Source organism: Polypterus senegalus, chromosome 5 (genome assembly GCF_016835505.1).
Source record: "Polypterus senegalus isolate Bchr_013 chromosome 5, ASM1683550v1, whole genome shotgun sequence".
Taxonomy (NCBI): domain Eukaryota; kingdom Metazoa; phylum Chordata; class Cladistia; order Polypteriformes; family Polypteridae; genus Polypterus; species Polypterus senegalus.
In genome coordinates this window covers 49,919,183-49,939,923 of record NC_053158.1, presented here as the reverse complement: position 1 = coordinate 49,939,923, position 20,741 = coordinate 49,919,183, and the positions used below count along the sequence as shown (strand labels likewise).

General features: G+C 36.7%; 1 protein-coding gene across 2 annotated transcripts in view; it reads left to right on the top strand.

Annotated features, from left to right (window-relative positions):
- Nucleotides 1–20,741, top strand: part of arfgef1 (ADP-ribosylation factor guanine nucleotide-exchange factor 1 (brefeldin A-inhibited)) — a 216,419-nt gene that overhangs the window by 128,159 nt on the left and 67,519 nt on the right. Inside the window, exons 5-11 of one of the 2 annotated variants that reach the window (XM_039754610.1) lie at nucleotides 8,197–8,376; nucleotides 8,460–8,513; nucleotides 11,687–11,963; nucleotides 14,045–14,152; nucleotides 14,452–14,639; nucleotides 14,954–15,087; nucleotides 19,258–19,492. In XM_039754610.1, coding sequence (XP_039610544.1) covers nucleotides 8,197–8,376; nucleotides 8,460–8,513; nucleotides 11,687–11,963; nucleotides 14,045–14,152; nucleotides 14,452–14,639; nucleotides 14,954–15,087; nucleotides 19,258–19,492 — 1,176 coding nt within the window. The remainder of the gene's footprint in view (nucleotides 1–8,196; nucleotides 8,377–8,459; nucleotides 8,514–11,686; nucleotides 11,964–14,044; nucleotides 14,153–14,451; nucleotides 14,640–14,953; nucleotides 15,088–19,257; nucleotides 19,493–20,741) is intronic. The other variant, XM_039754611.1, reaches the window with a different exon arrangement.

The window sequence follows — 20,741 nt, the reverse complement described above, 5'->3', positions numbered from 1 at the left end:
CAGCAAAAGAACCCCAGATCCTCACAGTTCCTCCTCCATTTATGACAGTTACTGTCACACATTGAGGAATCATGCTTTCACTAACTCAACAGCATACAAGCAACCTTCTTGTGGAACTGAAGATTTCATATTTTGATTCATCAGTCCGTAAGACTTTCTTCTATTCTGCAGTAGTCCAAAACTTGTATTTCAAGGCCCTATTTTCTTCTTTTAGGAATGGCTTTCTTACTGCCACTCGCCCTGTCAAACCTGCAACACAAAGTCTCCTCTTTTCAGTAGAAACTTAGATTTGCTTTTCTTGACTGCTGTTACACTGTGCTTGAAGCTGTTGTGCTGTGAGGCGCTTATCATACAAGCTGGTGACCCTCAGAAACTTGTCTTCAGATTGGGTTGTGACTTTGGTTTGGCCAGATCTCTTCCTGTCAGAGTTTATTCCAGTGTCCAGTTGCCTTTGAATTGTGTAAAACACCATACTCACTGATGCTTTGATGTTTTTTGTAGTTTCTCCAAGTGAAAGGACTACAATACTAAGAGTAATAATGTTCTGTCTCATTTTGACATTTTCTTGCCACTGGAATTAGAAACTTTCTACAGTTTAATATTGTCCAAGTAGTACTTCAGAGGGTGTAGTAACACAACCTGTTCCAACTCTGCGTTAAGATATAGATATACAGAGGGTTTTTAACACTGGAATCCCTGAAGCCTGTGAAATAACTCATAATGCCGAGTCACCCTAAATTCCCTTGCACCTCCTCATCAACATCTTTTGTTTTGCAAATGTGTCGATCAGCACCGGCAGCAGGCCTCCTGCCATCCCATCCCCCACCAACGCAGCTTTAGTCATACACAAAGTTCTCCCAGCTCAAGTCTTATTTTCTTGGTATGAGGTGCCTTGAATTGTGTAGGGTAAATAATATATCGTTATTTGGAGCACATGCATTTCGTGTGTGCTGTGTGTCTACAACGATCTGGGTAAATGTAGGATGACAGGAAATACGAGGCATGAAATGTTGAGCACATAACTAGAACAGAAACTTTTCCATGTTCTACTAATAAATGGCAAAATGCTGACTTTCAGTCTTCACACATCTACACAAGTCCAAATATCAAATAAACACGTTCACAAAAAACACAGATATAATTAAACATGTAAGCTTTTTTCAAAGAATTTAACCAAAGTGAAAGAAATTGGGATAGGGTACGACACACACATATACGTCTGCTTGGCTGGTGCAGATGTAAGAACTGCTATCTCCAAGTCGAGAAATTGTGGGTTCGATCCCAGGTCCTTCAATCATTTAACTTTTTTGAGTAGTGAGCAGCTATTATTAGATAGATAGATACTTTTTTAACCCCCAAGGGGAAATTCACATACTCCAGCAGCAGCAGCATACTGATAAAAACAATATTAATTAAAGAGCAATTTAAAAAAAAAAAAGCAGTGCAAGTTAAAAAATGCAAGGTGGAGAGTATGAGGCAGGTATAACAGACTATAATCTTGTATAGTGTTAACGTTTACCCAGGGGTGGAATTGAAGAGTCGCATAGTGTGGGGGAGGAACGATTTCCTCAGTCTGTCAGTGGAGCAGGACAGTGACAACTGTCTGTCGCTGAAGCTGCTCTTCTGTCTGGAGATGATCCTGTTCAGTGGATTCTCCATGATTGAAAGGAGCCTGCTCAGTGCCCGTTGCTCTGCCACAGATTTCAAACTGTCCAGCTCCATGCCTACATTAGAGTCTGCCTTCCTCACCAGTTTGTCCAGGCGTGAGGCATTCCTCTTCTTCATGCTGCTTCCCCAGCACACCACCGCGTAGACGAGGATGCTCGCCACAACCATCTGCTGCATCTTATTGCAGATGTTGAAAGACACCAGCCTTCTAAAGAAGTATAGTCGGCTCTGTCCTCTCTTGTACAGAGCATCAGTGTTGCCAGTCCAGTCCAATTTATCATCCAGCTGCACTCTCAGGTATTTATAGGTCTGCATTCTCTGCACGCAGTCACCTCTGATGATCACAGGGTCCATGAGGAGCCTAGGCCTCCTAAAATCCACCACCAGCTCCTTGGTTTTGCTGGTGTTCAGTTGTAGGTGGTTTGAGTCGCACCATTTAACAAAGTCCTTGATTAGGTTCTTATACTCCTCCTCCTGCCCACTCCTGATGCCTCCCATTATAGCAGTGTCGTCAGCGAACTTCTGCACGTGGCAGGACTCCGAGTTGTATTGCAAGTCTGATGTATATAGACTGAACAGGACCGGAGAAAGCACAATCCCCTGCGGTGCTCCTGTGCTGCTGACCACAATGTCAGACCTGCAGTTCCCGAGACACACATACTGAGGTCTGTGTGTAAGATAGTTCACGATACATGCCACCAGGTATGAATCTACTCCCATCTCTGTCAGCTTGTCCCTAAGGAGCAGAGGTTGGATGGTGTTGAAGGCGCTAGAGAAGTCCAGAAACATAATTCTTACTGCACCACTGCCTCTGTCCAAGTGGGGGAGGGATCAGTGTAGCATGTAGATGATGACATCCTCCGCTCTCACCTTCTCCTGGTATGCGAACTGCAGAAGGTCGAGGGTGTGGTGAACCTGTGGCCTCAGGTGGTGAAGCAGCAGCCGCTCCATGGTCTTCCTCACATGTGATGTCAGTGCGACAGGCCTGAAGTCATTCAGCTCACCAGGATGTGATACCTTTCGGACTAGGGTGATGCAAGATGCTTTCCAAAACCTCAAGACTCTTCCCTGTTTCAGGCTTAGGTTGAAGATGCGCTGTAGAGGACCCCCCGACTCCAACGCACAGGCCTTCAGCAGTCGTGGCGATACTCCATCTGGACCTGCTGCTTTGCTGGCACAAAATCTCCTCAGCTCTCTGCTTACCTGTGCTGCTGTAATTGTGGGTTAGGGGAAACTCTGTCCTATGCTGGTATCAGCAGAAGGATGGGTGGAGGATGCAGTACTCTGAGGTGAGAGTGGGTTAGGGTGGTCAAACCTGTTAAAGTTGTACATCAGGTTTGCACTCTCCACGTCTATCTCCATGGTGGCACCCTGCTTCTAACTGCAGCCACTGATAATCTTCATCCCATCCCACACTTCCTTCATGCTGTTATTCTGCAACTTCTGCTCCAACTTTCTCCTGTACTTTTCTTTCGCTACTCTGTGCTGAAATCGGAGTTCCTTCTGCACGCAGTTGAGCTCATGCTGATCACCGCCTTTAAAAGCCCTTTTCTTCTGGTTTAAAAGGCCCTTGATGTCACTTGTAATCCATGGCTTGTTGTTAGCATAGCAGTGTATTGTTTACTGGAACTACAATGTCTATACAGAAGTTGATCTAGTCAGTAGTGCAGTCAACAACCTCCTCAATGTTCTCACTATATGATCCCTGCAGGATATCCCAGTTCGTAGTTCCAAAGCAGTCTCTCAGATCCTGCTCTGCCTTAGGGGAACACTTCCTGAATGAGCGTGTGGTTATAGGTAGCTCCCTCAGTCTTGGTTTGTAGTGAGGCTGAAGCAGAATCAGGTTATGATCTGCTTTCCCAATCACAGGCAGCGGGGTGGCGCTGTATGCGTCTTTAACGTTTGCATACAGTAGGTCAATAATCTTATTTTCCCGGGTGTTACAATCCACATACTGGGAGAAGGCAAGTAATGTTTTGTTCAGCATTACATGGTTAAAATCTCCAGAGATTAGCACAAGCGCCTCGGGGTGTTGTGTTTGTAGCTTAGCAACAGCAGAGTGAATGATGTCACACACGCTATCTCCACGTCCACCCGAGGAGGGATGTAAACAAAAGCAACAATGACATGTGCAAACTCTCTGGGCAAGTAGTAGGGACGCAGACTTACAGTCAACAGTTCAATGTCCCTGCAGCAAGTGGAGATTTTGACCTTAACATGTCCAGGGTTGCACCACCTTGTGTTTACATAGAGAGCGAGTCATCCTCCTTTCCACTGGTATTTGCGTCTCTGTCCACTCTAACTGTGCTGAACCCAAGTAGCTCCACGCTTGCATCTGGGATGCTAGTTGTTAGCCATGTTTCACAAAAACACAACAAAATGCATTCTGTGTACAATTCTGACATTTTTCAACAGCGCAGCCAATTCATCGATCTTATTTGGTAGTGAGTTCACATTTCCCAGGATGACAGGAGGCACCGAAGGCTTGTATCGCCACTTCCTCGCTAGCCGCTTAGCCTTTAGCTTAGCGCCGGCTCTGCTGCCACAATACCGGCTTCTTACTTCGTCAGGAAAATAGGGAACCACACCGGCACGGGCCTTTGTTCTCAGCGCTAATAGTATTATTACTATTATAGAATAAAAATATACTTTTGATTTATTTGAGTCTGTAACATATGGTGTAAATATCTGGTACTTGTAAAAGTTAGAGTTTTGTTTTATTATTCGTTTCTTATAGGAAGGGCTTCTGTTCTCTTTCTCCAATGTAGAATCCTCATCTGAGTTTACCTTTGTTATAGCACATCTTTATTTGAAAACTAACAGTGTCAGATTGGGAGGAGTGTTTACATAACTGAGAGAATAAAAATGAATAATAAAACAAAACTGAAGTGTCAGCTTCATTACATGAGCAATGGCATTAGAATGCAGTCAGAATTCTTTATTTGGGTACATACACCGTCCAGATCTAAACACTAGCGTGGAGAGTCACTCGCGTACTGAAGAGTCTATAGCTGCAGGTGGATGCACTTTTCATGGCATTACACATGTACTTTGTCAGCTTGCCCATGTTGATCAAACACAGGAAGCTCTGCAGTCTACTTGTGACTTTATGCTGTAGAAAGATAAGTAAATAAATTAAGGTAAATAAAATATAAATATTTTTCATATAAAGACCATCCCAAAACATAATCACAAACAGGACTTTGCAAGATACCTTGATGAGCTCGGCATACCCTGTTTTTTCTTTGAGGGACACGCATTTGGCACATTTACTGGCAGGATGATGTTTGACCTGTTGTTGTTATTCTGTAATAGTAACAATAAGAGGAGCTCACTACTCAAAATTGTTGCGCTTGGAATCGTGCTGGCAACCTCTTGATTACGAGTCAGCAGTTCTTACCGCTGTGCTGTCATGTCAATGACTCTGACCTAATTTCTTTTCCTGTGATCATATTCTTGAATAAAAGCGCACTTGTTTTGGTATACTTGTACCTTTTGCAAATATGTTTATTTGATATTTGGACTTTAGTCTTAACACATTATACACATAATGTCTACATTTTGTCAATTATTACTAAAATATGAAAAACATATCTTTTTTAGTTATGTGTTCAACAATTCCTGCCTCGCATTTCATCCTACATTTACACAGATTGTTGCAGACACAGAACACACATGAAATACATATATTCCAAATGACAGTACATTATTTACCGTGTACAACTCATATCACACACAGATAAGGAGCCTTGGCTTGAGCTGTGAAAACTTTTTGCCTGAATTGAGCTCCGTCATGTTGGGGGGGTGGGATAGCATGCTGCTTGCTGCTTGTGCTGATCGACACATTTACAAAACAAAAGACTCTAATGGAGAGGCACGAAGCGATTTATGGTGGGCCGGGATTATGAGTTTTTTAATAGGCTACAGGGATTCTAGTGTTAATAGCACGTCTCTTTCTGCTTGTATTTCTTTGCATGGGTCTTTTGAAATGTCTTCTATGTCTCAGCCACATTCTGCACCACAGTCACAGCAAGCTATAATATTAAATTTGTGTTGCTAAGTAATAAATAAAATCATAATTTTAAGTTAATATGTTTCAGTGTTCGACCTATGCTTTGACTTTCTCATAGAGTTTGCTTGTTTTAAGTTGAGAAATAGAAGTGAAATTACCTTTACCAGGAATATGCATATTACAATCCAATGTACATTACATTAGGAAAACAACAAAGCAATTAACTTGTAAAAAATATTTTCTTGACTGCAACATCCAAATACAGTCAGTACTGGTACACGTGGCTTCTTTTGTACTGTTTGCAGTCTCCTGTTTATGTAAATGTTTTAGGAAAAACAAGCCTTACATATATTTATAAAGCACCATATTTTTTTTTAATTAATGTTTTGTGTATTTAAATTGTCTTAATGATTTTTGACACATTTGAAATAATGGCCTAAGCTTATTTTGACTGTGTAGAATTTTGTCTATCTAATATCTTGCCCAGAATAAGCAAATATGCTGGTTTGGTAATGTGATAAGTGCCGGTTGTGCTATACCAGGCCTTTTGCTGTGGTGCTCTAAGTTGAGCTTGGTTAAATTAAATTGTGCTTGCTTAAATTAATTTTCTAGAAATTGATTAGAGATCACATGCTTGCATGTTGAATTGATTGGACATAATTTAGAAAACCATACACGTGTATATATATATATATATATATATATATATAACATCCCACAATTTACTCTGCATATCAGGACAAAAACCAAGTCATGAAGTCAGGGCAAGTGTATAAAACCATTTCTAAAGTATTGTGTGTCCCCAGGAGTACAGAGGCCTTAGTAAGTTTGAAATGGAAGAATATTGGCACCACCATGACTCTTTGGTCATCCAGCCAAGCTGATTAACCGTGTAAAAAGGGGCTTAATTAGGATGGTGACCAAGAACTCAATTGTCACTCTAACATAGATTCAGAAGTCCTCTTCTAAGAAGAAAGAACCTTTTGGAATGATGACTATCTCAGCAGCACTCCATCACTCAAGTGTTTATGGTAGAGTAGCTAGAGAGAAGCATGTCTTGAGTAAAATCATATGACAGCTCTCCTGGTGCTTCTTCAAATGGCATTTAAAAGACACTGATAGCATGAGGAAGCATCCCAAAGCAAACAGACAACCCTTGAGTGGTTTTCAAGATAAAAACTCCAACTGTCCTTGAGCGGCCCATCCAAAGCCCAGACTTAAACCCCAATGAAACATGAAGATGGCAGTTTGCAGACGCTTACCATCCCATCTAATTGGGCTTGAGTGGATCTGCCTGAAAATAATAGGATAAATTGACTAAATCCAGGTGTGCAAAGGCTTGTAGCTGCCAAAGAGGCTTCAACCTGAATTAAGGTCTGAATGCTTAATATGAATGAGAGATTTCACCTTATGATTTTAAATAAGTTTGCAAACTTTTCTAAAAATATTTTTGTCACTTTGTTGTTATGAGGTAATAACTGTAGATTGATGAGCAAAAATTGCAAATGTGTGAAATTAAGGGTTAGTGAAGGGGTCTGAATACTTTTTGAATCCAGTATACATGATCTTTAATTAAATTAAGAATATTATTGAGCATTTTTTTATAATCAGGTAATGTATGTGTACACAATTTTAAGAAAACATTATGCTAGTAGAATAGTTACCACAGTTAGAACTCCAGAAGACTAAGTTCAAGTAGAATTTGCACATTCCCTGTCTGCCTGCACCAGTATTTCCTTACACATTCTGAAGAAGTACATCTTAGAGTAATAAATGACTGATCATTTTCCTAGTAGGACTGAGTATTCCTTGCAGTGATTTGGTTGACCAGACCTCCATTTGATACTGCCCTGTGTTGAATATTGGCAGGTGAGGCCTCTTATACCCTGACCTTGAAATTGACAAAATAAGTTCAGTAAATTGATGGGATATATTGCTGCTTCTGGAAAAATTTTAAAGGCATGTACCTTATTTCCTCTCCCCGCAAAATAAATACTCCAATTTGGCATAATAGACCGTGCAACTGAGCATAGACTATTATATAAGGGTTTAACATAATTATTTTATAAGTAGACTTAGCACAGCAGATTTTGTATATTTTATTATCTGGAAATCACCTGTCTAGTACCTCATGTATGCGCATAACTTGTTATGGAAACTCTCTCTGCATGTGGATTCTAAAGACTCTCTACCTGTTGGAGGTTCGTGTCTACATCTAGTAATGGCTGCTATCAAAAAAGACAGCATAAAACAAGCAAAATTAAAATCAAATTGTTTTGCGGAACATGTTTAATTCTTTGGATATGAAAAACACACAAAAATGTAAGTATTTCTTGTTTTAGGCTAAAATCAAGGCAGAAAACTTAATGTTAAAATGTAATTATTTAGTTTCATAATAAATGTAAGGCTGCTACTGGCAACAAATATCAATGTGCAGATTTTCATCTGCTACTAATAACAAATATCATTGTGCTGTTTTTGTTCAGTCATTCTAAATATATTTCTTTGTTTCCTAGGCTTTACTGACAGCCGTAACTTCTCAGCAGATAGAAATTCATGAAGGGACAGTATTGCAAGCTGTAAGAACATGCTACAATATTTATTTGGCCAGCAAGAACCTCATCAATCAAACCACAGCAAAAGCTACACTTACTCAGATGTTGAATGTCATATTTGCTCGTATGGAAAACCAAGCAGTAAGTAGTTTTTGTGCAATTGAACTGCCAAAGGTGGCAAAGAATGTGTTGCTGTTAATAACAGCTTTTTTCCTAATGTATAGCTCACAGATTACAGGATTTCATGTTCATTGGCATCAAGAAAAAAAGAAAGACAGGTAAAATGTTATGGGCTGACTTTTTATTGCTTGAATAGTGAAATAGTTCTGTTTGCTTTGGCTTGGATCTTTTAAAGGGTAACAGTGCTAATATCACTGAAATCTGCTTAAATCAGTTTGCTGTTGCTTTATTGCTTGCAAATTTTACTGTCACCTAGAGATACTGGTAGCTTTGTGGTTTAAAATGCAGTATACCTTATGCAGTAGATAGATTAGTCTCTTAATGAACTGCACTGCTTTAATCCCAAGAGTGCTGTGTAGTCAATACCAGCATATAAAAATGAAAGTTAAGGTTGGATTTAAAGTTTGACATTTCATGCAAAGAAGGCATTGTTTGTGACGTGAATGTTTTATTTTCAAACTAAATATTTATTGCTAAAAGGTGACTTGCAGCTTTTAAATGTTAACAGGTATAATAAGATGCAAATTCTTGGGTTACTAGAAATTTGACTTTCAACATGTTTTAAGTTGGTGAAGGTCGGTCATTGATGTAAAATTATTATAGATAATAAACATGCTGTTCAAGATAATAAAGGAAATAGCACAATAGACAGCAGCACAAGTTCATTGTTTGCATGTTGCATGGTTGTAAGAATGAGTTTAAGACCAATTTAGGTTGCATGGCCAGTTACATAACTGCTGCCTTTGTGCCTTTTATTGTGATGTGGTATAGTGTACATATTCATTCATTCATTCATACTGTGAATGTGTAAGCTTGTTTCGCTCATCTTGTCATGTGCATTGTATTAATTTAGCTTTTCATATGATATGCTAATGGAACATATACATCTTCTGAAAAATTTGCCTTAATGATTTGCATTCAGTAGATGTGTCGATAGTCCACAAGAAAATGTGCAAGTTACTGTTTAATTTAAATCATTTTTTGGAAAGTACTATAATGATAAGTGATAGGCTGAATAAAAATTGAGCTGTAAACATTACGAAGTTCAAGGGCTCAAAAATTGTTCCAGCTACAGTAAACCTCCTTATGCTGGTAGTAATTTGAAAGCTGATGCTATGTTGGGCTTATGGCTTCTAAAGAAACACAACTTAATATGTGAACTGTGCTGTCCATATCTTTTCTAAAAGGTCAATCAATCATGTTATAATCTTTAGTTTTTTAAAGCAAAATATTAATAAGGAAATAAAAGATGAAGAATACATTAGGTTTTGGTTCTTTTGTGGCAGTAAGATAAAAACAATTATCTTTGTATGGTTCTGTCATGCCATTTGATTGATCCCCTCTAAACATGGAATTTACACTATTGTCTTTGTTAGAAACAGGAGCTTGCCAAGCATATGCAGAAAAACATAAATGATGAGCCACTAACTTGTCTAACATTTGTTCCAAATACATCACACGTGACCAAGATAAGCCCTAGACTGCTAAATTGTGTTTGCTAAGGTTCACATGGATCGGCATTAAATTACAAAAAAGTACTGGTCTTCCCATGTAAATCAAACTGCTTTTGACAGAGTTGGCATTGATGTACTGGGAATCTACATTGTACTAAACACAAGTAGTGCTCCTGCATACTTTCACTGTTAAAATACGCTTTATTCAGAACCAATTTGAATGGCCTGCATGTCTTTGTGGTGGATGTGTGAGGAAAACTGGAATACCAAGAGAAACACCCACATAGAAATTTAGGAAATGTGCAAACTGTGCACAAATAGTGACTGACTTTAAAAATGAAAAGCCAGAATCCTGGGTCTATGTGGCGGTATTGCTAAATACAGTGCCACCTAAAAAAACCCAAAGTAAAAGTGTGAGTATGTGTATATATGTGGACATTTAATTAACAGTAGAGAAAACATTTTAGCAGACAGTACTAAGTAGAAATATTCATAAATTGAAATAATTTGAGAACAGATTACAATTTAATGGACATAGTAAGTCTGTTATCTTTTTAATGTTTTTCTTTTTTTAATAATGTGATTTTGCAGTGTGCTTCACACATTTGTTTTGCTAGTGGAGTTAAATTTAGTAATTTGTGTTTCCACTTGTACCTTATTAGCGTACACTGTAACACCCTTAAAATGTGAAGTTGTGCAAAATTACTGATCAAATGAAAGCACTGAGATTATGAGCAAGACAAAGTTGTATTTTTTGTTTGTTTTCCTTTCCTCTTGACCTTTAGATAAATAGTAACATTGCATATAAATAATTACAGACAGTGACATTATCACCCATTCACTTTCTACTACCCTATAGTTTTAAGACATAAGTGTATGTATGTATCTGATTGTGTGTGTGTGTGTGTGTGTGTGTGTAATATTTCATGCTTTATTTCAGCATTTTCTGATATAAAACCATACAGTTATTACATTTTTAATAGCTTATTTTATCAATTTTTAGGGCATTGGTCAGCATCTGAGTTCTGTCAATCATACCTTTAATGTTTAAAAATCTTTCTGCCATTTCTCATTATATCTCATGTTTCAGGGGATCATATTTTGGAAGTTAATTAATGAGCATTATCCATCATACAGTGCTTAGATGATGGTGTGTTCAAATTCGAATTTAACAGTATTATTTCCTGAAAGTTAGTTTATACAACATACTGTACTTGAGGCTTTGCTGGACTTTTCTCTGATTTTAACCCTTCTTTCTGAGAACATCTATGTTTATTCTTATACCACCTGGGTTAATTTTTACTTTTTATTTTTCACTGTGTTCTTCAAATGAAGGTAAGGTATTGTAAATGCATAAGGTTTAGCAAAAATCAATTAGTTGAACATATCCCAAATACTTTAAACCTTTTACGTCTTAAAAATATTTTTTGCTATGTGAAATTAGATTTAGCCTACCAGATAAATAATTATCTTGTTTTGTTAAAACCATAAGTAAAGGCTTTCATGTAAAGAAAAATTACTTAAAGTATTAGATTGAGTCATATTTATGTATGTTTTTATAATATATCTTGTCTTTTATATGTTTTGTTTCTCTTTGTTTTATTTCTGTTATTTTTTTATTGAATTATATTTGTGTATTTGGCTGATACAGTTGCTTCATTTGTGATGTTCTTGAGTGTTCAGCTGAGTGTATAATATGCTGTTTGGTTTAAATTTTGTCCTTAACAATTCTGTAGTATTTGTAAGCAGGTGGGCAAGCTTTCTTTAATTAGCATCCCTCAAAAATTACTGTTATTCTTTCTTTTTCTTCCCTCAAGCTTCAGGAAGCCAAGCAAATGGAGAAAGAGAGACATCGACAGCAACATTTACAGCATTCTCCTGTTAGCCAGCATGAGCCTGATTCTCCACAGCTAAGGCGGCTTAAAGAGCAGTCGGGTAAACAGCTACCTCAAGATCAAAATGGGGAGGCAGATCACCATACAAATGAAGTAGATAAGAGTATCCAAGGAGACATCGAGCCAGAAAATGGACTGGATCTCTGCACCATTGAAAATGAACAGACTGAGGCAGATCAAGCCACAGCAGCGGCTGAAAGTAAATCTTTATAGCACAGGTTCCAGTGCATTTCTTAAGATAAATTACAGTAATATACATATTTATACAATTACTAGAAAAATTATATGGTGGCTGCAAGTCATGTACAAAATGTGTTCTTTCAGATATTCTTTGTAATCAGAACAATAAACATAGACACAGCTGCTAACCAATTCAAAAAAAAAAAAACTGCACACAATTACCAGGATAAACTTGGTAATAATGTAGTAAATAATGCTGCATTCCATTTTAAGTGAGAAGTTGGAATTTCTGAGTTTCTTGTCAGCCTTTTCCACTGTAACGCCCCCTTAAGTCTATATGTCCACTCGGAAGATCAGGGCTGGTTTGTCAAGCCTGAATTTTTCCAACCTCAGATAATGACATCAATCCAAAATGGTGCCGTACATCACCAACTTTAATGAAAGCTGTAGTATTATAATGTTTAGTGGTAATTCTGTCTATTTGTATCTCATTAATTGAGTTATACACAAAGTACTGTCCATTGTCTGTCTGTGGGCTTGTTACTACTTTGTTTGTTTGCACAAAATACTGCATACTGCTCTTTATCCTGGTGGAGCAAGCACAACAGAGCTTTTATTGGACAAATCCATGTTGATTTTCTGAATGTTTTACCAGCTCTGACATCCCATTTCAGGAGTAAATGGAAAACAGCATAACATTAAAAAGAACTGAAATATAGGATAAGCTCCTTTTCTGATTTAGAGTAACAATATAATCAGATCATTGAGCTGAGTTTATACTGTGCATACAGTAAATGTTTTACATTACACTCATTTCAGAACTAATAAAGTGAGAAAGCATTTAATATGATATACAGAGTGAGCCTACAGATAACTAGAAAATTCTATTGATGGACGTAGAAAGAATATATTTGAAATGGAAATTACTCCAGATTTTCAAGATGGTGAACAACCCTGGACACTGAAAAAACTGAAGTCTACACGACATACAGTTAGGTTGTTTGGAAAAATCCAACTGTCATTTTCTGTGAATGCTGGTGTGTGCTTCAGCATGCCCTACAGCTGACATGCCTCCTGTCTGCATTTAGTTCTTGACTTGTTTCAGTTGCTTCCACTTTGTACTGCAGAAAACAGGTTAAGTAAATGCATGGAGTTTTAGATAGAATTATTAAAAATAAATAATTGAAAAATTAAATTAATTACTAAACAAGTGAAAATAATATTTATTGTTTTTAATTAAATGTGTTTACCTACTAATGTGAAAGTGTGAAAATGATAGTAACATTAATCAGTATTTACTTTTAATTAGTATTCAGAGAGTAATATTTATATTAAAGTTACATTGTGTACTTGTGTGGCTTGAAAGTAAGTTACAGATTAAATTAATTTCTTGTATTTTTTTGATTATTGCGAAATATATCAGGGCTCTTGACTTAAAAGTTCTTTAATATTTGTAGCTGAGCACAACACGTATGCAGCTGACTTCCTTCAAAAGGAATATAGCATATATAGTTAAATTTAAAGGGACATTCTACTGATGCATGTAATAGTATTTCAGAAATTTGGCATTTTGCAGTTGCCTGTACACAGTTAAGTATTGATAAGATAAAAAAAAATTGTGGGATTTTTTTCTAAATGTTTTAAAGTGGCATGAAAAAGCCTGTTTGCTATTGCAAATGTTTTATGATAATATAAATGTACTTGTACTGTAAAATATTTTTGCATGTTAAATGAAGAGTAAGAATATTGGTTCAGTATATTCCTTTCAGTCTTCCGTCTTGTGTCAGCCTGAGTTTTATCTTTTGTTTTGGTTTCTTCCCACGTGTCCAAATTTTGGAATTTGCAAAGATGCCTGTTCTAAATTGACCGTTTACGGATATGAGTGTGTCATATGATAGATCGTCACTCTTGTCAGTGGTTGATTCTTTCCTTTAAATTTGTGCTGCCTAGGTTCTGGCCTCTACCCCTCTTTATTGAAATAAGCGATTTTAGAAAATTCTTCAATTTATTAATGAAGAATATTATTAAATATGTAAAATTTAAATTTTTTTGCATATTTTTTAGAATATCTGCATAGAGAACTTTTGTTTTCTTTTCAAGGTTTATGTAAAGACCATATAGATGTGAATGAGGATGGAGATTATGAAGAAAAGGCACAGGAAATAGTCCATAGAATCCTGCAGGAAGTAGTTAATACTGTTGTAGGAGGTAATTAAAATTTTTTCAGTGCTGCATGTAGTATATGTTAATTACTTTACCTCTCACTAAATGATAAATTGAACTTGTATTTCTGTTAAAAGGTACATTCTAAACTTAAAAGATCTCAAGAGTCTTTGTTAGTTATCATTGATACTGCAACTGGTGCATTAAGAGCTGCTTATGGACAGAGTCTCCTTTTGGAATATATGGATGTTATTTAAACAACACTAAGCAACTTTATAAGATAAATGTGAAAATGTAGCCTTTTATTTGACCATGTTATATTTTTTAAATGTTCACTAATGCAGATTCTATAGAGTGTCCCAGTGCAACTGAAAGTATAGGGAGTACAAGTGGAGCCCTGGAGGATGAAACTGGATTAGGCAGTGACAGTGAAAATGTTCATGCAAATGGAATTCCAGGGACACCCATCTCTGCCAGCTATACTCCTTCCCTCCCAGATGATAGACTGTCCGTTTCTTCCAATGATACTCAGGTGTGTGTTTTTTCCCTAACTTGTCTGTCAAGTGTTCAGTTACTATAGCTAGAATTTTAATATGTTTAAACAGTAGTAGTTTTACTAGTAAATAGTGAAGAATTCATTAGAATAATACAGTACATATGTACTTTTATGCAAATACATTTTTACGGTTATTTTACATTTCTTTTTAAATAAGCTACATCTTTAGACAAAGGGCATATTCTGAACAGAGGTTTAATGAAAAAAAAAAATTTTACCCCAAATAATAACAATGGTCAACATTTTTATAGCATGTGTTTTTTGTTTTTTTTTTTTTTTTTGTTCCATAGGAATCTGGAATCACAACAGGGCCATCTCCAGGTGCTAAATTTTCCCATATACTACAGAAGGATGCCTTTTTAGTGTTTCGTTCACTTTGCAAACTTTCTATGAAACCATTGTCAGATGGACCACCAGACCCAAAGTAAGATATTTCATAAAGTCTCCATTATAAAATTGCAACACTGGCTGTGGTTTTTTTTTTTTTTTTTTTATATAAATAGAAAACACTTTAAAAACACTTAACTTTAGAACATAATTTTGCATGGTAAATGCATATACTGTATATCATGTTTGTGAAAAAGTAATTTTGACTTGAAAAATACCAAACTTATCCATTAATATATCATAAATGGACATAATGATGTTTTATCCTTTAAAGCAATATCTATCATAACAACCAGCTATACTGGGTAGGAAAATGTACATGTATGATAAGATCCCTAGCATCGGAAATGTTTTGGAAGTATGCATTTTTTAGTTATTCTTTTCCTTTCATTAAAGATATCGTGTTTACTTCTATTTCTTTAATTCCATTGTGTAATAAAGTACATGTTTTCCCCCCAACCTGGTTAACCACTGCCAGCTTAATTGAGCTCATTACTTGCTGTATTTGGATAAAGAAGTAACTACATGGTAGGTGTGTGGAGAATAGAACTAAAGTGCCAGAGATAAAAGAATTAGACTGAAGAAACTGTCAAACTCATTACACCGTATATCAGATCTAATGAAAGTGCAGCTATGTGTAAAGAGAAAAAATATGAGTCTGGAAAAAACAAAGTAGCCAAATTAAACTATCTATCCTTAATGTTTACACTTGCTTTATTTCAGTTCTGCTAGAATTAGAAAATGTATTGGTTACCAAAAATCATTTTACTGACCTGCACAGTGGTCAGTTGGCAGAAATTCAATGTAAAGATTATAACCTTATATTATCGAATACCTGTTGTTGTGTGTTGCCTGAATTCTTACTGCTGTCATCGGGTCTTACTATACTTTAAGACCTAGGGAGTTTCCTTGATCAGAATTTGCTAATGTGTTGGTAATGTGTATTACCAAATCCTTTGATTTGCCTGTGCTCCAGTTACATATAAATGTATGTGTTTATGTAAAAAAAGTGTTAAACTAAATCATTGTTTGCTTAATATTATGTTAAAAAAAAATTATACTTTACTCCTTAAAAGGTCCCATATGAATCTAGGACTATGTATTTTCCACTTAATGCGAGATTTCTTCTTAATGTGGTAGTTCATTTGAAAGGCTGTAAACATAAGAGCTATTAAATTAGCAAATAATTATTATTTGAATATTGATATATTTTTAATGTTATTTGTAATAGTTCAGAGAAAAAGAAAAAAAACACTTAACCCAAATTATTTTTATCACATTGCTTTAGGCAGTGTGTGGCAACTTAGCAGCCAAACTAAGACAGAGACTGAGTGGGTAGCCGCTATCACTTGGTACAAATAATGATGTGATTGCTACTACAATGAAGAGTACAGGCCATACAAAAAACTAAGGATTCAGCCAGTTACCTAACCAAAAAGCCAGCCACAGTGCACAGCACCATCACATCTGCCAAAGCTACTTTGCTTCAAAATAAATGAATCACAGGCTCGCCCAGGCCATGGCAGCACAGCGTTTCTCAGCCACCTCATGGTGTCACAGATGACTTGTGTATTAATGGAATATAACAGCTGATGGTTAACAAAAGCAGCTTCATTCTCGCTAGGTTCCCTTATTGTAATATGAGTGCAGTATAGTGCCCCAATTGCATTAAAAATAGTAATAATCACACATTTATATAGTGCCCATAAGCTCAAGTCGCTTATGTTAAGAGAAATGTATACTGCTCCAAATTTCCTTCTTATATTGACAAAATAATGCTATGTTTTATGTACTGTATGTGCACCCACACCATATGAAAACTGAATGTAGTGCCTCGCTGGCTGGTTAATAGCTTTTTTTACAGCAGGAATGATGGAGTGTAGATTGGCCAAGATATTCCTGACCTGATGGCCATTTCACTGAGAAGTGACAGTAGCTAGCTAAAGTAAACTGGCCAAAAAAAAAAAGTTCTTCACTATGCACAAATGGCCCTTTTTAAAAGGGAACTAAAATACATGCAAGTGCATCATATTCATTGCTTTTAGGTGTAATATGTTTGTCATGTCAGTGAACATAATAATAACAGCTTGGTGATATAATTTATTGTGCATGCAAACAATCATTTTTCTGGTTTAGCTGCATTTCTCTACTTGATTGTGGGTGTCCTTTTTTCCATGTTTCTCCGAAATGTTGTGTTTGCATGTGTCAGAGTAGCCGTAAATGTCCACACGTTCCCCTCTCAGGTTTTCTTTTATAAATTCCATCATATCCATGGAAAGTTGCATACACACATTTCAGACCTCTTTTTGTGAGTACACAAGCTTTATGAAAAAGGCCTCTGGTACCAATCCATGGCAGGAGGCTGCTCAAGGCCACATGCAGTAGGTGATATAAAGCAATTGGTATGTTGTTTGAGGCAGTTTCTGGAAATTCATGGAGACAATGAAATCATATGTGCAACACCACAATCTCTTGGTCTTTCTGTGATGGTTATTAAGTTGTTGAAATTGAAGTTCAGTTTTATTGTAACTTGTTTCTAGTCAAATTCAGACCTTCCCTTGAACTAATCCTTCTATATGAAAGCGGTCGGGATTGTCCTTCCGTCCCGTGAGTGCTACGCAGGCGCGGAGTTTCACACACGCCCCGTCCATTTTGCAATGCACGATGGGATTTGTAGTTTTGTTTTTCCAGGTAAAAGATGATTTTCTACTCCAAACTGTGCGATATCATCTTCTTCTTCTTTCTTACTATGTAAAAGCAGTCGAGATTGTCCTTCGGTCCCGTGAGTGGAAAGCGTAGCGGTATTCCGCTTATCACAGACTTACTACTTGCAGCGTGCAGTACGAAGCGACATGATGTGAGCAGAGTTCTGGTGCTCCCATCGTTCCCTTGCTTTTTGTCGCGATGCGCTGGAAAAATAGACAAAATTATGTCTCTGGAAATAATTAATGTTGATGAAGTACAAATGCCTCACCGCGTAGTAAATATCAGGGGGGGTCAAAAGGGCGACCTCAATATAGAAAAAAAGTTTAAATTTCATCACAAAAATAACAGAAACTACGAGTATTAAAGTAATACCGCTCAAATGCAATATAACCAAATTAATGAGTTTGTATAAAATATCAAATTGATCTACATATTGAATTGCCTTAAGAAGTGGTCAACTTAAAAGTCGGTCGCCTTAAAAGGCGGGTCAGCCTAGTGTAAATAATTTTTCTTCTTTTTAATGAGTCTCACAGACTGCTTTTGTTAGGTTTGTAAGTTACATTGTAGTGAATAAATCAGTCAAAAAAGAAGCACACAAACATCATATAAAGTTGTTTAATATTAGTCTCGGCACCCAGCAGAATGGTAGTTCTGTGGCTAAGGACCTGTGCTGGCATCTAGAAGGTTGCCAGTTTAAATCCTATTACTGACAGAAGGTATCCTATTTTGCTGGACCCTTAAGCAAGGCCCTTATTCAGAAAATTGCTCCAGGGGCTCTGTACACTGGCTGACCCTGCTCTCTGTCTCCCAAAGGTCTTGTAAAAAGACAATTTCCTCTCGGGGATTAACAAAGTATATCAAATCAAAATTAAAACCATCTTCATTCCAATGCATGATGGTGTTTGTTATACAAAAGTAGAGAAATGGTGTAACATATGAAACTTCCATAAATGTCAGAATAATTAAAAAGTAATGATGTAGCCAGCTTTTAATAACCACCTCATGTACCATTTAGTATCTGTTTTCCTCTGGTGGACTGTTGAGATAGACTGCCCAGATTCTCTATAGATGTAACCACCACATTGGTACAAGAGACCATGGAAACACTAACCCATACATAATCAGAATGATTAAAAACAGAATCTCAGGTAAATAACAGTGAATACATAAAGTATCTTTGAGACTCTGAAAAAGTATACTGTATTATGTTTTACATAGAACTGGAAAAATATATTGCATTTTAAGTTCAAAAAAGCATTGAACTAAAATACCTGACAAAAATAATTTGAGACACATCTGTTCAGTGAGAAACATGAGTTAATAGTCATCTGTAGTGAAGTTTACTTACAGCTTTGGTCTTTTTAGTAAAATCGTTGTGTATCTTGTGTAGTATGAAGAATCAGCAGGTTTGATTTTAAAAACAAACAAGCATACAAAAAATAAATATGACAGTGTTATTTTATTATTAAGTGTGTTAATTGCCTGCTTCTTCATATTTCAGGTCACACGAATTGCGATCAAAGGTTCTGTCACTCCAGCTGCTGCTTTCAATTCTTCAAAATGCAGGACCTATTTTTAGGACAAATGAAATGTTTATAAATGCTATAAAACAATACTTGTGTGTTGCCTTGTCAAAAAATGGAGTTTCTTCTGTCCCAGAAGTGTTTGAACTATCTCTCTCCATATTCCTTACTTTGCTCTCAAACTTCAAGACTCATCTCAAGATGCAAATTGAGGTAAACATTCCTTTCTGTTTATGCATTTCTAAGAAGTGATTAATAAGTATTTTGTTGCCTTGGGTGAATAACATTATCTTGATAGAAATGTTATGTGTTTAACTTTCTTAATATGTGGGTTGTTTTGATTTGGGAAAATGGTTCAAGGGATTAGAACATAAGTAGGCAAAGAATCAGAGAGAAGAGGTCCGTTACTTAAATAAAATTTACTTATTCAATTATAACATATAAATACATATGAATGGGTTATAGAAATAAATATATATGCTTAAAGAGACAAACTTATACTTACAATAACATACATACATACAGTAACATACATCAAAAGACCCAGAGCCATCATCCTAGACCAGTAGACTGAGGGAGCCCGCATGTCAGTCTCGTCAGAGGATCAACCCCGTGTGCCTTTTATCAGATACCGGGCGGTTGCGCCTTTCCCCACGGTTGAGCATCCAAAGAAACTGAGGGCGGAACCTTCCCTTATATACTAATTAGGTGTCCTTGCCCAAAAGCGGCCTACGTGGAAGCAGTGTATGCAGAAGTGATTAGTTTCTCACACCCCCTCCTTCCACAATACACGGCGCTATGTTTTTCTTCTACTCGGCCTTGAGACTAGTGCTTGATACCAGAAGACACAGTAATATGATTACATGTGAAAAAAGCTTCTCGAAGTGAAAAACAACTCCTTACATAGCCATGGCTGTATCTTTAGAACATTCCCGGCTGTTTCTCCCAAAACATTAGTAATGCAGCTGGGTTTCGCGCTGAGCGACCAACGCCCATCTGCTCTCTTGATCCCCCCCTCTCTTTAGAAAAATCCTTCCATTACATGGGTACTTTCACTTCTTGTTGGTGATTTTTGCTATTATTCTTTCAGACAAAGCATTAGGACAGTTTTGATGGTTAACAGGTTGTTTAGCTCAACATAGCTCAGGTGATGTAGCCTAATTAGCCTAATTTGTCCAAAATAACATTGAGTCAAGTTTTGAAAGTCCCTAAAATAAAACTCTTTACCATCTGACTCTTCTCCTTATTCACTGGTGAATAGTCCCATGTTCAGTCTAAAAGTGTGGCCCTCAGTGAAGGGGCTTCCTGTTTGTGGACTACTTTTATTTTGTGGAGTCATTTATTTAACAATACTTTAGCACAAAAAATTAATGCATTTTGCATATTGTGAACATATGACTGGATGACTTTTTGTGGGTTATACAATACGAGTTACTTGAGAATTTCCTTTGGATGTTTTTGA